We start from the raw sequence: 21,028 nt of genomic DNA, 5'->3' as shown, positions 1-21,028 counted from the left end.
GGCGGCCCTTGGTTTTCCCGTTTAGGGCATTTATATCCCTAAATATGGAGGAGTCTCTCATTTGAATGTTACGCTTTTCAATCTCTTAAGAAAGAACTTTACAAATCTTCTTCTTCTCCTTTAGTTTCTCGTATTTCTGCTTCTGTTAGGATTCGCTGTGACCATTGTCTTTTTCCTTAACCATTTTTGTTTCTTTTGATCAAAGAAAAGATGGCTAGTGCCTCTTCCCACTCTGATAGAGTTGTTGGTGCTCCGGTGCCGGAAAGTGATCTACCCCTGCTCGAGGGGGGAATGGAGATGGCGGAAGACGAGGGTTTTTCGATGGTAGATGAGGTGGTTCCCCGTCCTGAGAAGGCGAGAACCGACTTTAACAGCCCTACCGGAGATGAGCGGGAACCCGTTTTTTCTACGATGGATGTTGTGGCGCTCATAGTGTTCAAAGCCAAATGAGGAATCCCTGATCACATTGAACTGGTTCCGGCGGGTCGGGACATAGTGAATATACACCGCCAGGGCTACTGCGCTTTTTACGCGTATCCCTTTGTCATCGGGTACACGCTTCCCCTACCCTCCTTGGTGGTGGATTTCTGCCGCTTCTATGAGGTGTGTCTGGCTCAACTCTCTCCGTATGCGTACAAGCTTTTTCTTATGCTTATCAAGTACGCGGAGCTGGCCGCCGGAGGGATTTCTCTACGACACCTGCTTCACCTCTTCGTCCCCCATTTTCTTAGGGGTACGATGATTCCCATGCGCCACCGAGGAGCCATGAGCTTGGTGGTGAAGATGGACGATAAGGCAAATCTCCGCTTTAGGGAGAGCTTCTTCTACGTCCGAACAGAGCACGTCGTGTCGAACCCGGCGGTGTTTCCCGAGACGTGGAATTTCGCTCGTAAGTCTTCCTTTATATTTACTTTATGCAATTTTTCTTAAGATGGTCGTTGGTCGTCTCCCTTTAATGACCTCATTGAGGGTTTGCTTTTGCTTTTGTAGCCGAGAGAGTACCTCCCCCGCTAGTTGCTGATGTCCACGAGTGGGTGAGCGCAATTCTCCCCCACATGATGGGGATTCGTGAATGGGCACCTTTTCATGAGAAGTTTGGGTGCAAGCCTCTTTTTTGTGAGTTGGCTCGCTGTGATCTTGCTTTGTTCTTTGCTCCGTAGTTTTTTTAACCTTATCTTTGTTTGACCGAATCCCTTCTCATTAGCAGGTCGGAGAGGAGTGAGAAGGGCGAGGGCTCCACTACAGAGGAGGGTGTACAGAATTTGGTTGCTCGGGGAAACGCACCTGCGGCAGAGACCGTGCTCTTGGAGGTTGCTCCTCAGTCGGAGACTCCGGTCCCCGCCGTCCGTGCAATAGGCGAACCTTGTCGCGTTGGTAGCGGAGAGGCCCCATCGAAAAGGCGAAGGGTAGTGTTGGAAGGGGCTTCTTTAGCTGGAACGCCCTCGAGGGGCAACCTTGTTTCGACGGTACCCGAAACCAGCCTGGGTGCCAGCCTGGGTGCGGAGGCGATACCCGTTGCGGGCGTTCAATAGGCTATTGTGGCAGAGGGACGGAATTCCGAGGCTGCCGCTACTGTTTCAGGTGGCCCATCGACGTCTCGGCCGGGTCATACCCCATCTTCGGCCCGTGAGAGATTGAAGGGCATCATGGTGGAGGATTATGAATCCGACTCCGACATTGATCCTGAGGACATGAGGATGTTCGAGGAGGGCTTTACCAAGATTGATATAAGGGCGGAAGGCCCTTCCCGCATACTCAAAATTCCGTCGGATTTTAACCTGTTGCAGGACACGGTGGATTTGGTGCCACAGTTCGACCTTCTATGCTCCGCCGCTGAAAGCAGATCTCTTCAGGAGATCAATGATTCTGGGTTGTCACGCGGTGTGGCCGCGATGGCCCTAAGGGTGAGTTCCCTTTTGTTGTTTTCTTTGTTTTGTGCCCTTTGCCTTTACTGACTCTTTCTCTCCTCTCTTTTTTCAGACTTACATGTTGGGGATCGAGAGTGCTCGTAGGGCTGCGACGCAGGCCGAGATTTTTCTAAAAATGGCCGAGAAGTATCGGCGGTATCGCAACAGGTGCCGTGAGATGCACGAGTAGCTTAGGGCGGGCGCTGGTACCCAATCCGTCAGGGAGGAGTTGGAGAAAAGAGATGAGGAACTGATGTGGTCTATCTGCAGATGTAGCGAGCTTGAGGAGCTACTTCACGCCAAAGACGAGGAGCTCGAGGTAGGCAAAGGGGTTGCCGCGGAGTGCGAGGACCTTCAAGCGAAGGTGCTGTCTTTAAGAGATGAGCTTGAGCAAAATGCTACTAGAGTCGCCGATTTGAGTGCAGAATGGAGGGAGAAGGTGGCCGAGCTAGAAAAGAAGGTTACCGAGTTAGAGAGAGCCGAGGGGGATCGAGTGTCGGCTTTGGCGAGGGCAACGACGCTAGAAGGCACTGTCCGCGTCCTCAAGTCTAAGTAGGAATCTGAGAGGGCGACGACCACACTAAGGGATGCGCGACTCGAGGAGCGGATTGGTGAACTTGATCGGGATGCTTCGAGCCTGGGAGACCGAGTTGCGGCTCTTGAGGCCGAGAAGGCGCAGTTATTGGCTCAGGCTCCCCCTCAAGAATCTATCTCTGCTACTGTTCCCCGCAGTCTGTATGAGCTATGGCTCCATGTTGAGGCCTAACGAGATATATACAAGGGTTTGTTGGAGGCGGGGAGCATTACTGAGGCCGCTTTTGAAGATGCTCGGGTGAAGGCACACGAGGCTCGTCTTGCCTGTGGTTATGACCCTGCGACATCGGAGGCCGGTGAGGGTGCTGAGATTGGAGATGGGTTTCTTTCTGATGACGACGATGCTGGGGAAAACGGCGGTGGAGACGATGCCGAGTGAAAAGATTTTTGCAGTTCTTGTACTTAGTATTTTTTTTTCTTTTTTTTTGTTTTCATCTCTTTCTTGGGGGGCCTGCCTTTGGCTTTTTGTAAGGCGCAACTGTTGCGCATGTACATCTTTTGAATAAAATAGTCGCTTTGCCTTTGGTTACATATCTTTTGACCCCTCTTTTTTTTGAAAAAGCTTTTCGGATTCCCCCGATGAGTCCCTGATTTTCAATTGGGAACTAGAAAGCGGTTCTATTTCGCCTGATTTGAGCGAGGTAGGAGTCAGACTTGCCCATTTGGGTGAAGTCAGTTTTGACTTGTAAATTCGAAGTTTGTTTTAACGTGTAAATTCGTATATTACTTCCGTTTGGCGATGGCCAGGGGCCGTAAGGGTGTGAATTCGAGCGAGATCCAAATCGTAACCCGTGTGAGTTCGAGCGAGGTCGAATTTCACTTTTACTTGGCGATGGCGGGGGCCCGTGAGGGTGTGAATTTGAGCAAGGTCAAAATCGTAACCCGTTGTGGGTCCGAGCGAGGTCAAATTTCACTTTCACTTGGCGATGGCCGGGGGCCGTAAGGGTGTGAATTCGAGCGAGTCGACATCGTAACCCGTTGTGAGTCCGAGCGAGGTCGAATTTCACTTTTACTTGGCGATGGTCGGGGGCCGTAAGGGTGTGAATTTGAGCGAGGTCGACATCGTAACCCGTTGTGAGTCCGAGCAAGGTCGAATTTTACTTTTACTTGGCAATGGTCGGGGGCCGTAAGGGTGTGAATTCGAGCGGGGGCGAAACCGTAACCCGTTGTGAGTCCGAGCGAGGTCGAATTTCACTTTTACTTGGCGATGCTCGGGGGCCGTGAAGGTGTGAATTCGAGCGAGTTCGACATCATAACCCGTTGTGAGTCCGGGCGAGGTCGAATTTCACTTTTACTTGGTGATGGCCGGGGGCCGTAAGGGTGTGAATTCGAGCGAGGTCGAAATCGTAACCCGTTGTGAGTCCGAGCGAGGTCGAATTTCACTTTTACTTGGCGATGGCCGGGGTTCGTAAGGGTGTGAATTCGATCGAGGTCAAAATCGTAACCCGTTGTGAGTTCGAGCGAAGTCGAAATTCGCTTTTCACTTGGCGATAAGCGTGTTTGGAGGGACGGAGAGATCTGTCTGTTGCATTAATTATATTGGAGAACATTACTCGTTGCTGCATTGTTTATGCGTGCGTCGGGGTGAGTCCCGATTTGTTTAATTTTGCTTTCATTGGAGAGTGTTGTGCATCGTTGCATAGTACGTATGCATCGGTGGAGTCCCAGTTTATCTAGTCTTGGGCTATTGGGACGAGCGATGAACTTATTGCTTGGGCTATTGGGCACCTTGGGACTTCATCAATTCAAACGATGTTCACTCGTGATTCGTAATATTTAGCTGGCTGAATTGGCGTATGATTGTCATTGCGAACATACGTGCAAGCTTTTCGAGTTCATGTTCTGCCTATGTTGGAGAGATTATATGTTCCATGGACTTATTGCTCAGTCCCAGGTTATGGAGATTGTTTTTTAATAATGTTGGCCCGTTCTGAGTCGTTTGTCATTTGTGATATGGTACGGCGCGGAGGTTTTTGCTCGGTCATTGCCTGCGAGATGATACGGTACGGAACGTTTTCCTGGCATGTTCGGTGGCGTTTGTTCCTTGTTCGCGCACCTGTGAGAATGCTCGTGTTCCTGTCCCGAACCAAAAAGAAAGAAAGTATGACAAGTTAAACCCAAACGAAATTGTCTGTTACCTTGGCCTGGTAAGTCGGTGAGAGGGGGAAAGGCGTTGTAGGACTACTTGCTTCGTCCCGTATTCGAATGGCGGTTTTAGATATGGCAGCCTTGTGTTTGCCTTCGCCGTTAGTCGCGTCTAGGCATCTTGTGGGCTGAACTTACCTTGCCCGTTGGGATGTCGAGCTCGAATCCCGATCCGATCCCGTCCATGTGCGCAAAGAAGAAGGGAAACATGTCATACTATTCTGTACATAAACTACATAGTGCATACGGGGTACACAAATAAGGCAGGATACACCGGTTATTTCAAAGGCTTGCCTATAATTTTCTCAAGTTGGTATTTACACAGAGGGTAGGGCTATGGCCACCAGGAAGCGAAACTCTGGCTGGCTTTAGATCTAGAGGGAACTAAAACTTTGGCTAAGAAGTCCCCACAGACGGCACCAAATTGTTTGACCAAAAAGTGTTAAGCTCTTTGTTAAACTAATTAATGAAAAAATAGAGGGTGAATCCTAGCCAAGGATAATTGACTCTAGCTCAAAGCACGTTATATACGAAAACAGAAATGTAATCAAGCTTATAACCTTTTTAAGGTTATAAAAGATATCAAACATAAAATGATAGGCTTACATTCTTGAGGTACTATTCTGTAACGTAAGAACAAAGAAGAAATAGAAAGAACACCATGGGCAGCTACGGGATCCATCTTTATTTATTTAACAATGATGATTACAAATATCTGTAACCAAGATCTAGACCTTCGCTTGTTTTTCCTCAGAGATCTTCTCCGATTCCTCTGTCTCTTTTTCTTGAAGGAGGGAGCCCCCTTTTCTTCCTCTTACCTCCTATATATATTATAAGTATTCCCTTTTGTCCAACGGTCCTTAGCCATAATACCCTAATCCCTTGATTGTACTTTACGTCGCTCCCCTTAAGTATCGCGACATATACTTTGCCGTACAAGCTTTCTGACGGTTCGATCTCGGCAGCATCCGAGATACTCGTCGTTATTACGCCTTGTGGATACGACCACAGCTTAGTCGACTCCTTGCCATTCCTTTTAGCGCTAATCTACGTATGGTCAGATTTTGACCCATACAGTTATGGTGCTTTCTCAAAAATAAATAACTTGAATTTTTTTGTCATGTTGTGATCATGCTTTCTTTGAGCCTAGTATCTTTCGGAAACAGCTTCTCTACCTTTACAAGGTAGGAATATTTGCATACATGCTACCTTTCCAGACCCCATTTGTGGGATTGCACTGGATATATTATTATTGTTGTTGTAAAAATAAAGGGATCTTTACGCAAATAGCCGACCATATTCACCGTTTATTTTTTCTAGCCATATACATATATTATACATTGATTATATATAATTATACACATATAATACACAAAAATAAATAACTTGGACAAAGTAAGAGAAGTGGAAGGACTATGAGGCAGGGCCCACAAAAATCCAAATGTCAAAGGTACAATGGCCTTACACAACTATGATTAGTCATGTAATACATAGAATAGATAATACGCGCTAGCCAGTTTTAGGACTGATAATTAAAAAATAGACAGTATTTGCAAGGTCAATCAAAAATAGCCACTATTTTACTGCAACATGGAAAGTTCCAGCATATATACTGGAGATTGGTGCACCTGTGTATGAACTTCCAGCATATTATGCTGGAACTCCAGCAGACGGAAAGTTCCAGCATAATATACTGGAGATTGGAGCACCTGTGTATGAGCTTCCAACATATTATGCTGGACCAATATATTATGTTGGAACTCCAGTATATTATACTGGAACTCTAGTATATTATGTTGGAAGTTCACATGTAAAAAATTCGAACTTCAGTATATTATGCTGGAATATTATGCGGATTTTGGACAGTATTTTCTTTCAAATTTATTTTTACATGAAAAGTGACTAAATTTCAATTACTTTTAAAATTATGACTATTTTTCAGTTAATACTTATAAATCTGGCTATTTTTTAATTTCGCGCAATAAATTTAGATAAACAGATAGCCTATGGTTCCAGCGACCTTCAATATATATATATTTTTAAAAACTTTTAATTAATAGGAGTAACTGCTATTTCCTCAATTTAAAGAAAGTAAAATTAATATTAATATTATATTCCATTCTCCTTAGTCCACCTTTCTTCTCTCTCTCTCTCTCCTCTCTCTCTCTCTCTCTCTCATCAGTCATCTTCTGTAGCACTTTTGTGTGTGCGTGTTTTTGCTGCTTCTCTGCACCCATTGCCCAAAACAAAAACACAAAATCAGATCAAACCTTAGATTCTATTGCTTCATTTTTATCAGCTGATCTCTCTCTTTCTCTCTCTCTATCTCTAATTCACAAGCAGTGACGTTTTTTTTTTACTATAAAACTTTCATTTTCAATCGTTTTCACAGTTTCAGCTATCTGGGTCTTGCTAATTTTAGCTATTTTTTAATACCCACTTCAGTTCTTGAATTTTCAATTCACAACCAAAAAAAGGTTTCACCTTTTTTTTTTTGAGTAGTTGCAAATTGCAATTTTTTTGGGGGCTATATAGGATCATTGTAATCAGTAGTTTTCAGTTTTTTTTTTTCTAGGGCGTTTTGTGAATTTTGAATAGAGTTTGTATTCAATGTGATTGGAATTGAATTTTTTTATAAATGAATGGGAGGGGTTTAGAGATTTTAGGGCTAGTTTTGGGAGTGTCAGATTTTGGTGTCAATTGATAGAATGAATTCAGATGCCAACAGAGCTAGTGGACAAGTTGAAAGGGATATTGAGCAGGTATAAATTTGATATACTGTATTTTTTTGTGTGGTTATTACTGTAGTAAACTTGCACTTTTTACCATTGTTTAAACAATTGAAGTTTTATTGAGTATTATTGTTTTTGTTAATTGTGTATTTAATTACTGATAAGCTGGGTCCAACTAGTTTGGGATTGAGGCGTAGTTGATTGAATTGTATAGCGACTGAAGTTTGTTGAGTATTGTTGCTTTTGCCGATTCTATTTTTTTTTAGATAAGCTGACCCTAACTAGTTTGAGATAGAGGCGTTTGGCGTAGTCAATTCAATTGTATTTTGTTACTATAAGCTAAGGCCAGCTAGTTTGGGATTGAGGCATAGCTGATTGAATTATATTTTATTATTGATTAGCTGACCAGCTGGTTTAGAATTGAGGAGTAGTTGATTGAAATGTATTTAGTTATTGATAAGTCGGCTCCAACTAGTTTGGAATGGAAGTGCAGTTCATTGAATTGTCTTTGGTTATTGATAAGAATCCTTATTAGTTCGGGTTCGGGATAGAAGCATAGTTTGATTTTATTGTATTTCATTATCGGTAATCTCGGGAAACTTGTCGAATGCCCCATTATTTTTAACATATGTGACTACTTCTTTTTTTACTTATGAGAATGTGGCAATACTTTCTCCATTTCTCATTTTCTTTTTTCGTGGTTTCGTATTTTAATGTCAAAAATATTTGTTGGCATTCTGTGGTGAGAATTCGTAGTCAACTTCCTCTTTATGGTGTTATGCAGATGAATCATAAAAGAAAGCATGTTTAATTGAGGCACAATAATTCTGTAATCATTTTATACATAGAATAGGAATGGAAAGTAAGGTAATAATACTAGGATAGCATGTTTTACAAAGAATTAGCAATTGGCATGTCATAAGATTGTGTGAACATTGTTGTTGCTGTTGACGTGCCAAGTCATATAAAGCGTTGATTTTGGTAGCAAGAGCAATGAAGTCAATTTAAGTAATTTCAGTTACCACCTAAATATAACTACTTCTGAAAATTGGGATATTAGTGTTGCTTGTTCATTGTTTATTTGTTAGGTTCAAAATCTCTCGACCTTTTAAACTTCTTTTCAGCTTCTATTTCTTCTTATGATTTACATCAGGCAATAACTGCTCTAAAGAAGGGTGCATACTTGCTCAAGTATGGAAGAAGGGGGAAGCCAAAGTTTTGTCCCTTTCGGTTGTCAAACGTAAGTATCAGTTCATGTTTCTTTATCCTGTGTAAATTACTTTGTATTCTTACCCCAATTTTTTCTTTGTCATCTATGAATATTCTCGTAAGATATCATTTGTACTAGTCAAAATAAAAAGAAAAAATATTTCTCTCTTTATTGTTGAGTGTAGCGTGAGGTTGAGATGCAATTTACTCTTCTTTTCCCAATCATGTAGTTTAATATCTACGCTGGTCTTTGCTTTTGTCAATTATGCTACAAAACCGTGATATTCGACACTTGACGTGTAACTCCTTTATTCTATAATTTTTGGGCAAGAATAAGAACTTCTAGAGTCTATCAAGCAGCAGCTAGTAGTCTATCGGGTTCATTTTTTGATTGCCTTAAAATATCAAATAAATTAATCTGTCAGGTTCTGCCGGAGATGTTTGATATTTGCCTAATTTTTGACTTAAGGTGCTTGACGTGACCCTTGTTTGTATAATGCCCCAGTGTAAAATTGGATCAAGGAAGGGCAAGAGAAGGGTTTAGTATCGTGTAATAGTATAAGCAGTAATAGAGAGAATATTACTATAAAAGGGGTTAGCAAACTATGCATTTCCTATTGTAATTTCCCTCTACATTCTCCGGTTGATTTTGCAGCTGCTCTGAAGTTTGTGGAATCTTCAGTTTTGTGTCTTACTGTACATCGGTTACCCAAAATGTGTGTTGCAGCCTATCTACTTGAGAAACCCTTTTAGGTTCTGATCCGAATTACCTAATGTTCACTTCACAAATGCTTACTGTATCAGTTCCTTTTCCTTTCTATTTGTTCAGAATTGATGTAAGTGCGTGTGTGGTGTGTCCATATGAGTTTTGTGTTTCAGATAGGAGGGTCATCATTCAAACGATAGAAATACTACATGACATAAGGAAAATGTGCATTATCAAGCATGAAAAGTAAGCATAAGTTAGTCCAGGCTCCTTAATCTTTCTGCTACTATGAAAGCAATACGTGATATCTGAACTGCCTCATACCAAAGACAAGCAAAAGTAGCATTTTATCTATGCAGAATAATATTTGAAGTTGATTTACAAGCGAAATGCAGCAAAAGTTGGTAATCATATTGTCTTCCGAAGTCCTATCCTGTCATGTTATCCAACAACCAAAACTTTGAAACCATTCATTTATGCTGAAACAAAATGGATAATTTCCACAAACACATACACCTAGAGTGGTTCTTTATTCAGGTATGCTGTTTTTCTCATACCTGAAAGAGAATCAACCATTTTTTAGAATGGTACTTTTTACTGTTTAAGGGTGCAGTATGTAGTTCAATGTCATCGAATCCATTTATTCTCTGTTTCCTTCTTCCGAGCTGTCCCAGTAGTTGAGCTTCAGTCTCTTGTTGAGGTTTAACGCTTGATGCTGGCCATTTCTGTGTCTGTTTTTGCTGATGACTTTGGTTGTAACAAAACCTGTGTTTTCATAAGAAGAGTTCTTTCATGGTGCACAGATTGTTTGTCTATACCTTTACTAGAAATTGGATTTGCTGTTGTATCTCAGTTAAACGGAATTTCTTCCCTTTATTAAGTTGAAGTTTGGACTTTACCTATCAAAAGAAGTTCTATAAAAAAAAATACTCTGAAGTCTGGGCTACTTTGTGTCCTTTAAAATCTAGCTCTAATTGAGAATTAATGCTTTAGTATCTAAAAAATAATTCTGATTGTGGATGCAGGATGAGTCTGCTTTAATATGGTTTTCAGGTAAAGAGGAGAAACACCTGAAGCTAAGTCATGTGTCAAGAATAATATCTGGGCAGCGCACTGTAAGTTCTCCCCATGGTGAAAAGCCTGTTTCTGTCCTGAAACTTTTTTGATTGGTATCTCCATAATATGAACGAATCCGTCTCTGTATCTTTTTGTGTGGTATCAGTACTCATGATTGAAGAGTCTATACACTAGAAGGGGAACTTAAGTGATATCTGATGAAGTCACAGAGAACCTTAACACTGTTTGTGAATATTTATGAACTTGCTAGAAATTTTGGCTCTCGGCACGTTTCTCTTGGCAAAATATTTTATGTCTTCTGTTCGATGTGATAATTTAATTTTGTTATTAAAAACACTTGAGAGTAGATGAAAGATGAGGAAAAAGTAGATGGGTGAAGAATGAATAGGACCAAGGTCCAAACACTGCTAAAAGAAGGTTGCTCAATCCATAGTTGATTTGATTAATTGTGCTGTATGAATCTGTCAGTTTTTGTCTTTCTTGCCTTCTCCCCCCCCCCCCCCCCCCCCACACACACACACACACACCTCTTACTATAACTGTCAACCATAACAAGGCAAACATTCTCGTTAGTATTCACTGATCTGAATTATTGCTCTATTCCAGCCAATTTTTCAAAGGTACCCACGACCCGAGAAGGAGTATCAGTCATTTTCACTTATATACAATGATAGATCACTGGATTTGGTAAGACTTTCATTAGTAACAGCTGTGTCTTTCATTTAGAGAAAAAAATTTATTGTGATTTTTGTTGCTTTGTATTATCCCCTTTTTGTCAGATATTGGTTCTTGCACCAAATTCATCACACCTTTGCTTGTCACTTTCTCTTTTTAGATATGTAAAGATAAAGATGAAGCGGAGGTTTGGTTTAGTGGTTTGAAGGCCTTAATTTCTCGTGGGCACCAGAGAAAATGGAGAACAGAATCAAGGAGCGATGGAATTTCTTCTGGTGCTACTAGTCCTCGAACATATACACGAAGGAGCTCTCCTCTGCATTCTCCATTTAGTAGCGGTGACAGCTTGCAGAAGGTACTATAGCATCCACATGTCTACTTATGCATATGCAGATGAAATGTATCCGTAAATTTTTCATGTTTATATTTTGTTTTGATTTCTCTCTCTGAGATTTTGAATGAGATCCTATATGTCCTCCAGGATGGTGCTGATCAGCTTCGGCTTCATAGTCCATATGAAAGCCCTCCTAAAAACGGTCTAGATAAGGCGTTTTCTGATGTAATTCTGTATGCTGTACCACCCAAAGGGTTTTTCCCTTCAGATTCTGCTAGTGCTTCTGTTCATTCCTTGTCTTCTGGAGGTTCAGATAGCATGCATGGTCAGATGAAGGGAATAGGGATGGATAATTTTAGAGTAAGCCTTTCAAGTGCAGTTAGCTCATCAAGTCAAGGTTCTGGTCATGATGATGGTGATGCTTTGGGGGATGTTTTTATATGGGGAGAAGGCACTGGGGATGGTGTCCTAGGTGGTGGACCTCATAGAGTTGGCAGTTCTTTTGGTGCAAAATTAGATTCTTTGTTTCCCAAAGCTTTAGAGTCTGCAGTGGTATTGGATGTTCAAAATATAGCTTGTGGTGGCCGACATGCAGCACTTGTGACAAAGCAGGGCGAGATTTTCTCCTGGGGTGAGGAATCAGGAGGTAGGCTTGGTCATGGTATTGATTCTGATGTTCTGCATCCGAAGCTTATAGATTCACTCAGCCATTCGAACATTGAGCTTGTTGCATGTGGTGAGAATCATACTTGTGCCGTAACACTCTCCGGAGATTTGTACACATGGGGTGATGGTGATTTTGGTCTTCTTGGGCATGGAAATGAAGTTAGTCATTGGGTCCCCAAAAGAGTAAATGGACCCTTAGAGGGCATACACGTTTCCTATATCTCGTGTGGGCCCTGGCATACTGCTGTGGTGACCTCTGCCGGTCAATTATTTACTTTCGGCGATGGTACTTTTGGTGTTCTTGGTCATGGAGACAGAAAAAGTGTTTCTAAACCTAGGGAAGTGGAGTCTTTAAAGGGGCTTCGAACTGTACGAGCAGCTTGTGGGGTTTGGCATACTGCAGCGGTTGTTGAAGTCATGGTCGGAAGCTCAAGTTCAAGTAATTGTTCATCAGGAAAACTTTTTACTTGGGGAGATGGTGATAAAGGTAGGCTTGGGCATGGTGATAAGGAGTCAAAACTTGTACCTACATGTGTTGCAGCTCTTGTTGAACCAAACTTTTGCCAGGTTGCTTGTGGACACAGCTTGACAGTTGCATTGACGACTTCTGGTCATGTATATACAATGGGGAGTCCTGTATATGGGCAATTAGGTCATCACCAAGCTGATGGGAAGCTACCCCGTCGTGTTGAAGGCAAGCTGGCAAAGAGTTTTGTGGAGGAGATTGCTTGTGGTGCTTATCATGTTGCTGTGTTGACTTCTCGAACTGAAGTTTACACATGGGGAAAGGGGGCAAACGGAAGATTGGGTCATGGGGATACTGATGACAGAAATTCTCCAACTTTAGTGGAAGCTTTAAAAGACAAGCAAGTCAAAAGTATTGCTTGTGGTACTAATTTTACTGCTGCTATTTGCCTTCATAAATGGGTATCAGGGGTCGACCAATCCATGTGTTCTGGCTGTCGTCTTCCTTTTAACTTTAAAAGGAAACGCCACAACTGTTATAACTGTGGGCTTGTCTTTTGTCATTCATGTAGCAGCAAGAAATCACTGAGGGCATCAATGGCACCGAATCCCAATAAACCCTATCGTGTCTGTGACAATTGCTTCAGTAAATTGAAAAAAGCTATTGAAACCGATGCTTCTTCTCAGTCTTCTATGAGTCGACGAGGAAGCATGCATCAGGCATCAACTGATATAACAGACAAGGACACTAAGTCGGAAACAAGGTCTCGACCTCAACTAGCTAGATTTTCTTCAATGGAATCCTTCAAACAAGTAGAAAACCGTTCTTCCAAACAGAAGAAAAAACTTGAATTTAACAGCAGCCGTGTGTCACCTATTCCAAATGGTACCTCTCAGTGGGGAGCTCTCAACATTTCCAAGTCTCTAAATCCAGTATTTGGCTCGTCCAAGAAATTCTTTTCAGCTTCAGTTCCTGGATCAAGAATTGTTTCTCGAGCAACATCACCAATATCTAGACGGCCCAGTCCACCTCGTTCTACTACGCCAACTCCAACATTGGGTGGACTCACATCTCCAAAGATTGTTTTGGACGACGCTAAAAGGACAAACGATGGCCTTAGCCAAGAGGTTATCAAATTAAGAGCACAGGTATGTCATTTGTATTTGTGTAAGGAGCAGTCATCTACTTGTGACGCATTTTCCTCAGTTTGCTCCACATATTATCCGTGTTGCTGATGTGAGTTCAAAAACAAAGATTTAAGCTTCTCTATGAATCTAAGAATTTTTGGACACTTTTTGTAATGTGAAGTGTCAAACATGAGATGTGGGGCAAGAAATCCTCTAGAGTTTCTAGAGAACACCATATTCATAGCATCCGGCTGTCTGCTGGGCTTGAGATAACTTTTCAGATACTGTTTTAGTACTTGTGGTCAAAGATGAATGGTTATGCATATCTATCGTACAATGCGGAGAAACTTCTTCCAAGTTTATAAGAAGTATTACTTTATTGATCGGTTCATTAGAGGTGTCATAAGACGTGATAGTGTATCTAAATGGACAGTGAATCAGAGAATTTATTTGAGAGGTAAAATCAGAGAGTTATTAGTAATATGTCATCTTGTACTGAATTTTAACAATCTTTTGAGCCTCCAGGTCACTGATGTATCTTCTTTTAGGCACTATCTTGTGGAATGATCCCCTGGTTGCTGCTTTTCCCTGTTCAATGTATCTGACAGGCTAAAAACCTAACCTAAAGGACAATCAACTGATCAAAATTGTAATCCGTCTAGAGATTAAAATAGATCTTTATTTGCAAGAGTGCATGGCTGAATGTGGGAATCCCTTCACTCTTAATAATGACTCTACTAGCCTGCTTCATTGTAGATTGTGGAGGATTACCTTTTAGAAGTTCACACCTGCATAGAAGTAGTATCTACATTTGAACCTGAAACTTAAGTTGCTGTCAAGGCTTGTCTTCTCTGTAAAATCATTGAACAACTAAGATTATCCATCGGCATCTGGCATCCTATCATTTCCCAAAGATGCCTATAAGTGCATCTCTGTGGCATCCTTGCCCAACAGCGGATCCATGGTTCTTTTACATCAATGCAACGTGTATTGTGCAGATCAACTTGACCTTAAAGAGTAACGCTATCATAGAAACTACTTTTTAGGACTTACGATTGTAGTAGTGAGAGGACAAAAAAAAGGAGTTAGAAAAACGTACTTCAGATCCTTGTATTTGGGCAAGTAGCTTTATTTGGTAAATGCCAATTGTGGTGAAGAATGGTCGAATACAGTAAGTAAACCCAATATGTACCTGTTTCTGTACCATCTTGGTACGAGTTCAATAAAAGATCTTACCTACCCAAAAAAAGTAGGTAAAGCCAATTCGTTAGCTTGTGCGGAAACATGTCTCTCATTCATTTGCTTATTTTAAAGAAATATATCTCATCCCAAGAGTAATTAAACTAAAAAAGAAACTCGCTATCCAAAAAACAAAAATAGTAAACTAAAAAAGACATAAAAGAAAGTGTCTCTCATTCCTGTATGTATTAGAATACAAAAAAGTTAAGTAAAGAAAGCCTGTCTCTTTCCTATTCCGAAACGGAAAAAGGTGCAATATCTTGCATCAAGATCTTAATATGATTTCTCAAGCACATCATTTACAATGTAATAGATATGCATTTTATTCTACTAGTCTTTATTTACGTGCGCTACATGTATATCCCATGATAATTCGTACAAAATTAATTCAAAGATTTAGAAAAGCGAGGAAGTGTATATTTTGAAATGTTTCTTGTGGAAACTGGGAAAAAAACTTAAAAGCTTTGAAAGTAAATTTATTAGTTGTATAACAATCAAAATTAGTTTTTACTATTTTTATTATGTCACTGTAAAGTGAAATGGTGAAGTTTTTTTTTTTTGCCTTTTTAAGTTGTGGAAGGATGGGTTTATCAATGGATGTTTGGCTTTGCTTTGGAAGGAAGATACTCACGTTAATTTTGACTTAATATTTTACCTTATTTTTACTTTTTCAAAGAAAGAACGAAAAGGGATCTCCACGGGAAGCTAATTTGGGGTCTTTGGGACAACATCATGTAACTACGAAACTGAGTTATTTATTTAACCTTTTATCTTGGAAAAAATAACAAGAATAGGAGAACTCCAGAAAAAGAAAAGTTAGGGTCTCTAGGCCAACACCATGTAAGAATGTAATAATTTGGCTTTAAGAATGATAATAGGTGCATGATGTCTAAATAATGAAGTTTTCGTATTAATTAAAAAGGTCAAATAATGAATATAAGGAGATATTGAAGTTCTTAAATGAATTCTATTTACAAGTCTATCCAAAATGGAATGCACTTATGAAAGATTTAAAAAGGTCTATCGACATGTGTTAGAGTAGTATAGATAGACACTAGACCTTTGTTTCTTTTTTGCCTTTCTGCTTTCCTCTTTGTCTTTTTGTGTGTTCTGGGAGGAAGAGGCAGAGGGGGCAAGAAGGGAATAATTGAGTCATCTACCAGATCAAGGCTTATCCCCATATAAAATGCAATTGGTTACACTAAAAATGTAAGCCTCCTGGAAAGTAGTGAATTATAGTCCATCAATGATCTCCTCCTGTTTTGACCGAGTTTAATCTCCCGATCAAATGCCCTTTTGTATAGAACCATGTACTTTATGATGTCCTCCAGTTTTGCTTAAGTACATCTCATATGTTGAGATTTTAGGTTCGGATAAATATCAACCAATCATCTACACGTCAATCCAAATCCAAGTGGAGTCGGCTAGTGAATCTTCTATATCCATTTTGTTCTATTCTGATTTATTACATTCCAATACCGGAGAATTTGTCTTTTTAGGCAAATCAGCGGTGTGGGGACCTTTTTTTCCATTTGGTCCTTCAATTGTGCTACTTACCCCTTCGGTTGGATATGATCATTTCTAATCTTCTCTTTTTTTTAAATAAAGATGAATTTTTGTATTCTTGTCCGTATTCAGCCTAATATCTTGCATATTCTTGTCCGTATTCATCTTAATATCTTGCATACTTATGGCATTCATCCATGGATATGTTGGGCTTTAAGCCTCAATATTTACTCCTAGATAATATGCATGTCTCAACCATCCTATAAAACTTACTGTTCACCTTTTAGTTATCTTTCTGTCCATGGCATTATCGCACTTTCCATTTCAGGCGTCCTTTTTTAAATGCTGTGGTACATCTTATCTATAATGTCATTCTCATGTAAGAGTGAGACTAGGATCTACATTGTCTGTATGTATTTAAGCATCACGATTTTTTTAAAATTGAATCATCCAAATCAAATGAATGTATTATTCATTAAAAAAAGCACTGTATTGAACGATCTTCATCATAGGTGGAAAATCTCACGCGCAAGGCTCAACTTCAAGAGATAGAACTGGAAAGATCTGGTAAGCAGCTAAAGGAGGCAATAGCCATTGCTGGAGAAGAGACTGCCAAATGCAAAGCAGCAAAAGAAGTTATCAAGTCACTGACTGCTCAGGTAAGCTGCTTTAGTTTTTATGTCAAAAAGTTGCGCGCGCTTATGATGAAATACATGCCCGTCTTCGGAATAAGTTTCTCAGCGCAAATTGTTTCTGTTTTGAGTTAATGAAATGCGGCAACTCTTATAAATAAGAATGTGTTCCACTTAAAAATTTAAAGCTGGAATAGGAAAATAAAGCTTTCATCTACTGTAATAAATTATTACTGCTTAATTTTATTGAAGTCTTTCAAGTAAGATGGTCTAACAACATTTAGATAAATATACATATAGGTGTATGATTTTTATGCAGTCGTTTGATATAGACACAAATTAATTTCTGTCCAACAAAGTATGTGGTTGTCATTACTCAGAGTATTTCTCTGTGTTTGGTCTAGATGCGAGTGTGCATTTTCTTTTGTCATTGTGTTATCAGTTGTGCTAAAACACTTAATAATGCATACTTTTTCTTTTGTGTCTTTAGGTCATAAGTTTTTGTACATCTTGAATCACTATAATCTTATGGCATTTCTCGAATATGCATCTTGGAATTGTCTTTTTGTTATGTCAAGGTAATTGCATGTGATTTTGGTTCAACAATCGTATTCGATCAACAATCTACTTCATCCATTTCAAATAGAATGTCATTTATTTCTCTCCCAAAACTATTGGGATTTCTTTCGTACCAATGTCTAGCTTCATGAAATCCGAGTTCCAACATTTTTTGTATACCTGCAAAAGTTAAGTGGACCCAAATTTTATACGTGATAAAATTGCAATTCTACTTTTTCTATTGGCAGCTAACCTTTGAAGTTCACATGGAATATAGCTTGCGTGTAAAAGGATGAAGGCACTCAGCCTTTAAAACAACAGAAGGAAAAAAGAAAGTTTCTATATAATTTGCCGTTCATTTTTTTGGATTTGTTTTAACAGTTCAAGCTTATCATAATTTAGCTTGTTTTCCCTAGTGGTCAGGTTATGTGTGATTGTTCATCAGTATCCTTTTAGTGTAGTATTTTTGTTGCCCTTCTATTGAAGATAGAGATGATTTGTAAAGTTATTGAAAACATAATTTTCTGTTGACCTGCCTTTCATTAGCTTCTTTTGCTGATAATCTGTTTTGTCGTCTTTATCTTTCATAGCTGAAGGAGATGGCTGAGAGGTTACCAGTAGGTGCTTCCCGGAACATCAAATCTCCTACATCTTTTTCCTTGGCTTCCAATCTTACCGCCGGTGATATACCAAATGGCTGTATTGACCGAGTTCATAGTCAACTAACTTTCCAAGATGTGGAGTCAAATGTATCTAACAGCCAACTACTTTCTAACGGATCAAGCAATGCCAGTAATCGCAATGCTGTTCAAAACAGGCAAGGGTTTCCAGAACCAACCCCAAGAAATGGGGCCAGAACAAAAGAAGGCGATTCTCGTAATGAGAATGAATGGGTCGAACAAGATGAACCAGGTGTATATATTACACTTACCTCCCTACCAGGAGGTGTCAAAGATCTTAAACGTGTTCGCTTCAGGTACGTTAACTATGGCTTTAGGTCACCAAATTTGATGGAATTAATCCTCTGCATTATTCTTGTCAAAATAAATGATCTCCTGTAATTATTCATTATGTTATTTCTGCGGGTAATTACTTTTCAATTTCTCTGAGCACATTTCAAGGAATATGGTTTGAGCCTGGCTATGCTATCTCTCTGTTAAAGTGATCCATCTCTCTTTAGTAGAAATGAGAAAAATATCCTCATTAGGAATGGCTCCTGTCCATGGGACTGATTCCTAATTTTTCAAAAAAAAAAAGGATATTTTAGTTTGACGCAAAAGATCCTTCATGCATTTAGTTCTTTTGCATGTGGTTGTTGACTACATGCTTCTATGTTGGTTGTCTAAACTTCGTTTTACCATTTAGACATCATAAACGGAACGGCATGGTCGCTAAGGATTCATATCGAACCCAACTTCCTTGGTACAGAGGCGTAGTTGTTGTACATTGGATTCATCTCCAGTATAGATTTGTTACCCATGTAGGAATAAGCTTGAGATCTTAGAGAAGTTCTAGTTCTAGATGATCCCTAATTTTCCTTAAAATAGAAGTTATTTAGCATCAGAGTGATAGTAGTCTAACTAAAGTAGAATGCATACGATTCATATAGCCGACCATAGTTTAGGATTGAGGCATAGTTTGATTGATTGAGAATTCATTTCAGAATCCTACACAAAGAAAAATGTTTTGTTTGTTTGCTTAAAACAATTGGTGGGTTGATTACAGTGACATTCTGTGTGTGATGCTTTAACTTCCATATAGCCACTTTTCCATTGGAATCAAAAGACTAATATGTCCTAAAATGCAGCCGAAAACGATTTAGCGAGAAACAAGCTGAACAGTGGTGGGCAGAGAACCGCGCAAGAGTTTATGAGCAGTATAACGTCTGCATGGGGGACAAGTCAAGTGTTGGCAGTGTAAGCGAGGACTTACCACATTGAAACATGCTAATAAATTTGTAAGTGATTTTTTCTTTTCTTGACCTCTTCTTTTTCTTCTTCCCTGTCGGAAAATCTCTGCTTTACGGGGAAGATCATATTCATCGCTTAGTTTGGCTTCTCAAATTTGTGGGCTGGTATCAGGGGTTGTCATAAAAAAGAACTAGGAGTAGAGGTTTGCTTCTAAGTTTTCATTAGATTTTTCTTTATCTTCTTATGGCTTGACCTGTTATTTTTCCCCTCCATAATGGTGTTTGTGGGGAATTGAGGGTGAGAGATGTAAAGTTTTAACTGCTTGCTCTTATTGAGAGTAGCTTCCTTGTAAATTTCTCAAGTAAATGTATCTTCTGATTTCAAATCCCAACCCTCTTTCTACATTCCATTTTTGCTGCAAGTGACTCCCCTTATACAATTAGGGGTCCTTTGGTTGTTGGTTACAGGTAAGTTATTCATGTATTAGGAGAAACATAACTAATACTATGTTTTGTAACCCTTAGTTACTTTGTACAAAAGTCAGCATAACTAATGTTATGTTTGGTTGTTTTTTCCATCGGGGATATAAGTAATACATACATGGATAAGTTATACAATAAATATATGTATATTATTTATGCAAGGTGAAATGTGGAATAACTCATACATGGATTAAACAATCAAATGTCGAAAAAACCCTCATATTTATATTAAATTACGCATGTATAGTTAAAATTAAGTTAACATTTAACAAGAAATAATCTATACATTACAATCCATAAATTAAAAATTTATGCATTACTAATCCCTACATAACTAAAGCTTGATAATTAATCCTACATTACTAGTCCTGTATAAATCAAACTAGCAACCAAACGACCCCTACTTAGTACTTGTTTGTCTCTCTATCTCTCAACTAGTTGAAGCATGCTTAGTTTTTTGTATTTATTTTTATTAACCTCGGTGTCTGTGCTAACTTGCGCGCACACCTCGACTAATTCTACGAGATACCAATTTGTTCAGTATTTTTAAATGCAAAAGAACCAACCTCTTCTCGTTTGCAGCACACTTCTGTTAAGTGCATGGCTTCACCCATGAAGCGATAACCCCTAGCTTCTCCGCGCTGATGAAGCAACGATACGATGGCTTTTAATAATACTGGTTTTATGGCAATGATATTGTTCTTCCAAAAGTAATGATCTTTTCCTATTAATAAAACCTAGAGGTGACTATTTTATTAAGCAAACAAAGGGCAATCTTGAGGAGATTCAGACCAAGACCTCCATGAATGAAGATACAATTTGGGAGAAAGATAACATGCCTGCAAATTATGTTTCACATAAAGAGAGAAACTTACCACTCCATGCGGAGACATTTTCACTATAAAGAAGTTGCAATTCAAGACACAACTCGCAATTCGGATAACACTGTAGGGGTGGCAAACGGGCAGATCGGGTCGGATATGCGCGGGTCAAAAACGGGTAATGCAAAGAATGATAAAATATTTAACTCGACCCATATTTAATATAGATAAAAATGGGCTAA

At 39.7% G+C, this 21,028-nt stretch overlaps 1 protein-coding gene across 1 annotated transcript; it reads left to right on the top strand.

The window, feature by feature from the left end:
• On the top strand, positions 6,782-19,887 carry LOC109233179. Its single transcript, XM_019398959.1, has 9 exons — positions 6,782-7,408; positions 8,532-8,618; positions 10,319-10,408; positions 10,977-11,057; positions 11,206-11,400; positions 11,527-13,659; positions 16,896-17,042; positions 18,164-18,549; positions 19,381-19,887. Exons 1-9 carry the CDS (start codon positions 7,355-7,357, stop codon positions 19,511-19,513), a joined length of 3,306 nt encoding a protein of 1,101 aa, XP_019254504.1. The 5' UTR covers positions 6,782-7,354; the 3' UTR covers positions 19,514-19,887.

Source organism: Nicotiana attenuata, chromosome 10 (genome assembly GCF_001879085.1).
Source record: "Nicotiana attenuata strain UT chromosome 10, NIATTr2, whole genome shotgun sequence".
Lineage (NCBI taxonomy): Eukaryota > Viridiplantae > Streptophyta > Magnoliopsida > Solanales > Solanaceae > Nicotiana > Nicotiana attenuata.
Note: the sequence above shows the minus strand (reverse complement) of the source record. Positions and strands in the feature narration are given on the sequence as shown.

Excerpts from the sequence above, each read along its gene's own strand:
- LOC109233179 (XM_019398959.1), top strand. The coding sequence starts at position 7,355 with ATGAATTCAGATGCCAACAGAGCTAGTGGACAAGTTGAAAGGGATATT. Across the intron at positions 11,058-11,205 it reads ATGATAGATCACTGGATTTG|ATATGTAAAGATAAAGATGA; the intron begins GTAAGACTTTCA and ends TTCTCTTTTTAG. Across the intron at positions 18,550-19,380 it reads CTTAAACGTGTTCGCTTCAG|CCGAAAACGATTTAGCGAGA; the intron begins GTACGTTAACTA and ends CCTAAAATGCAG.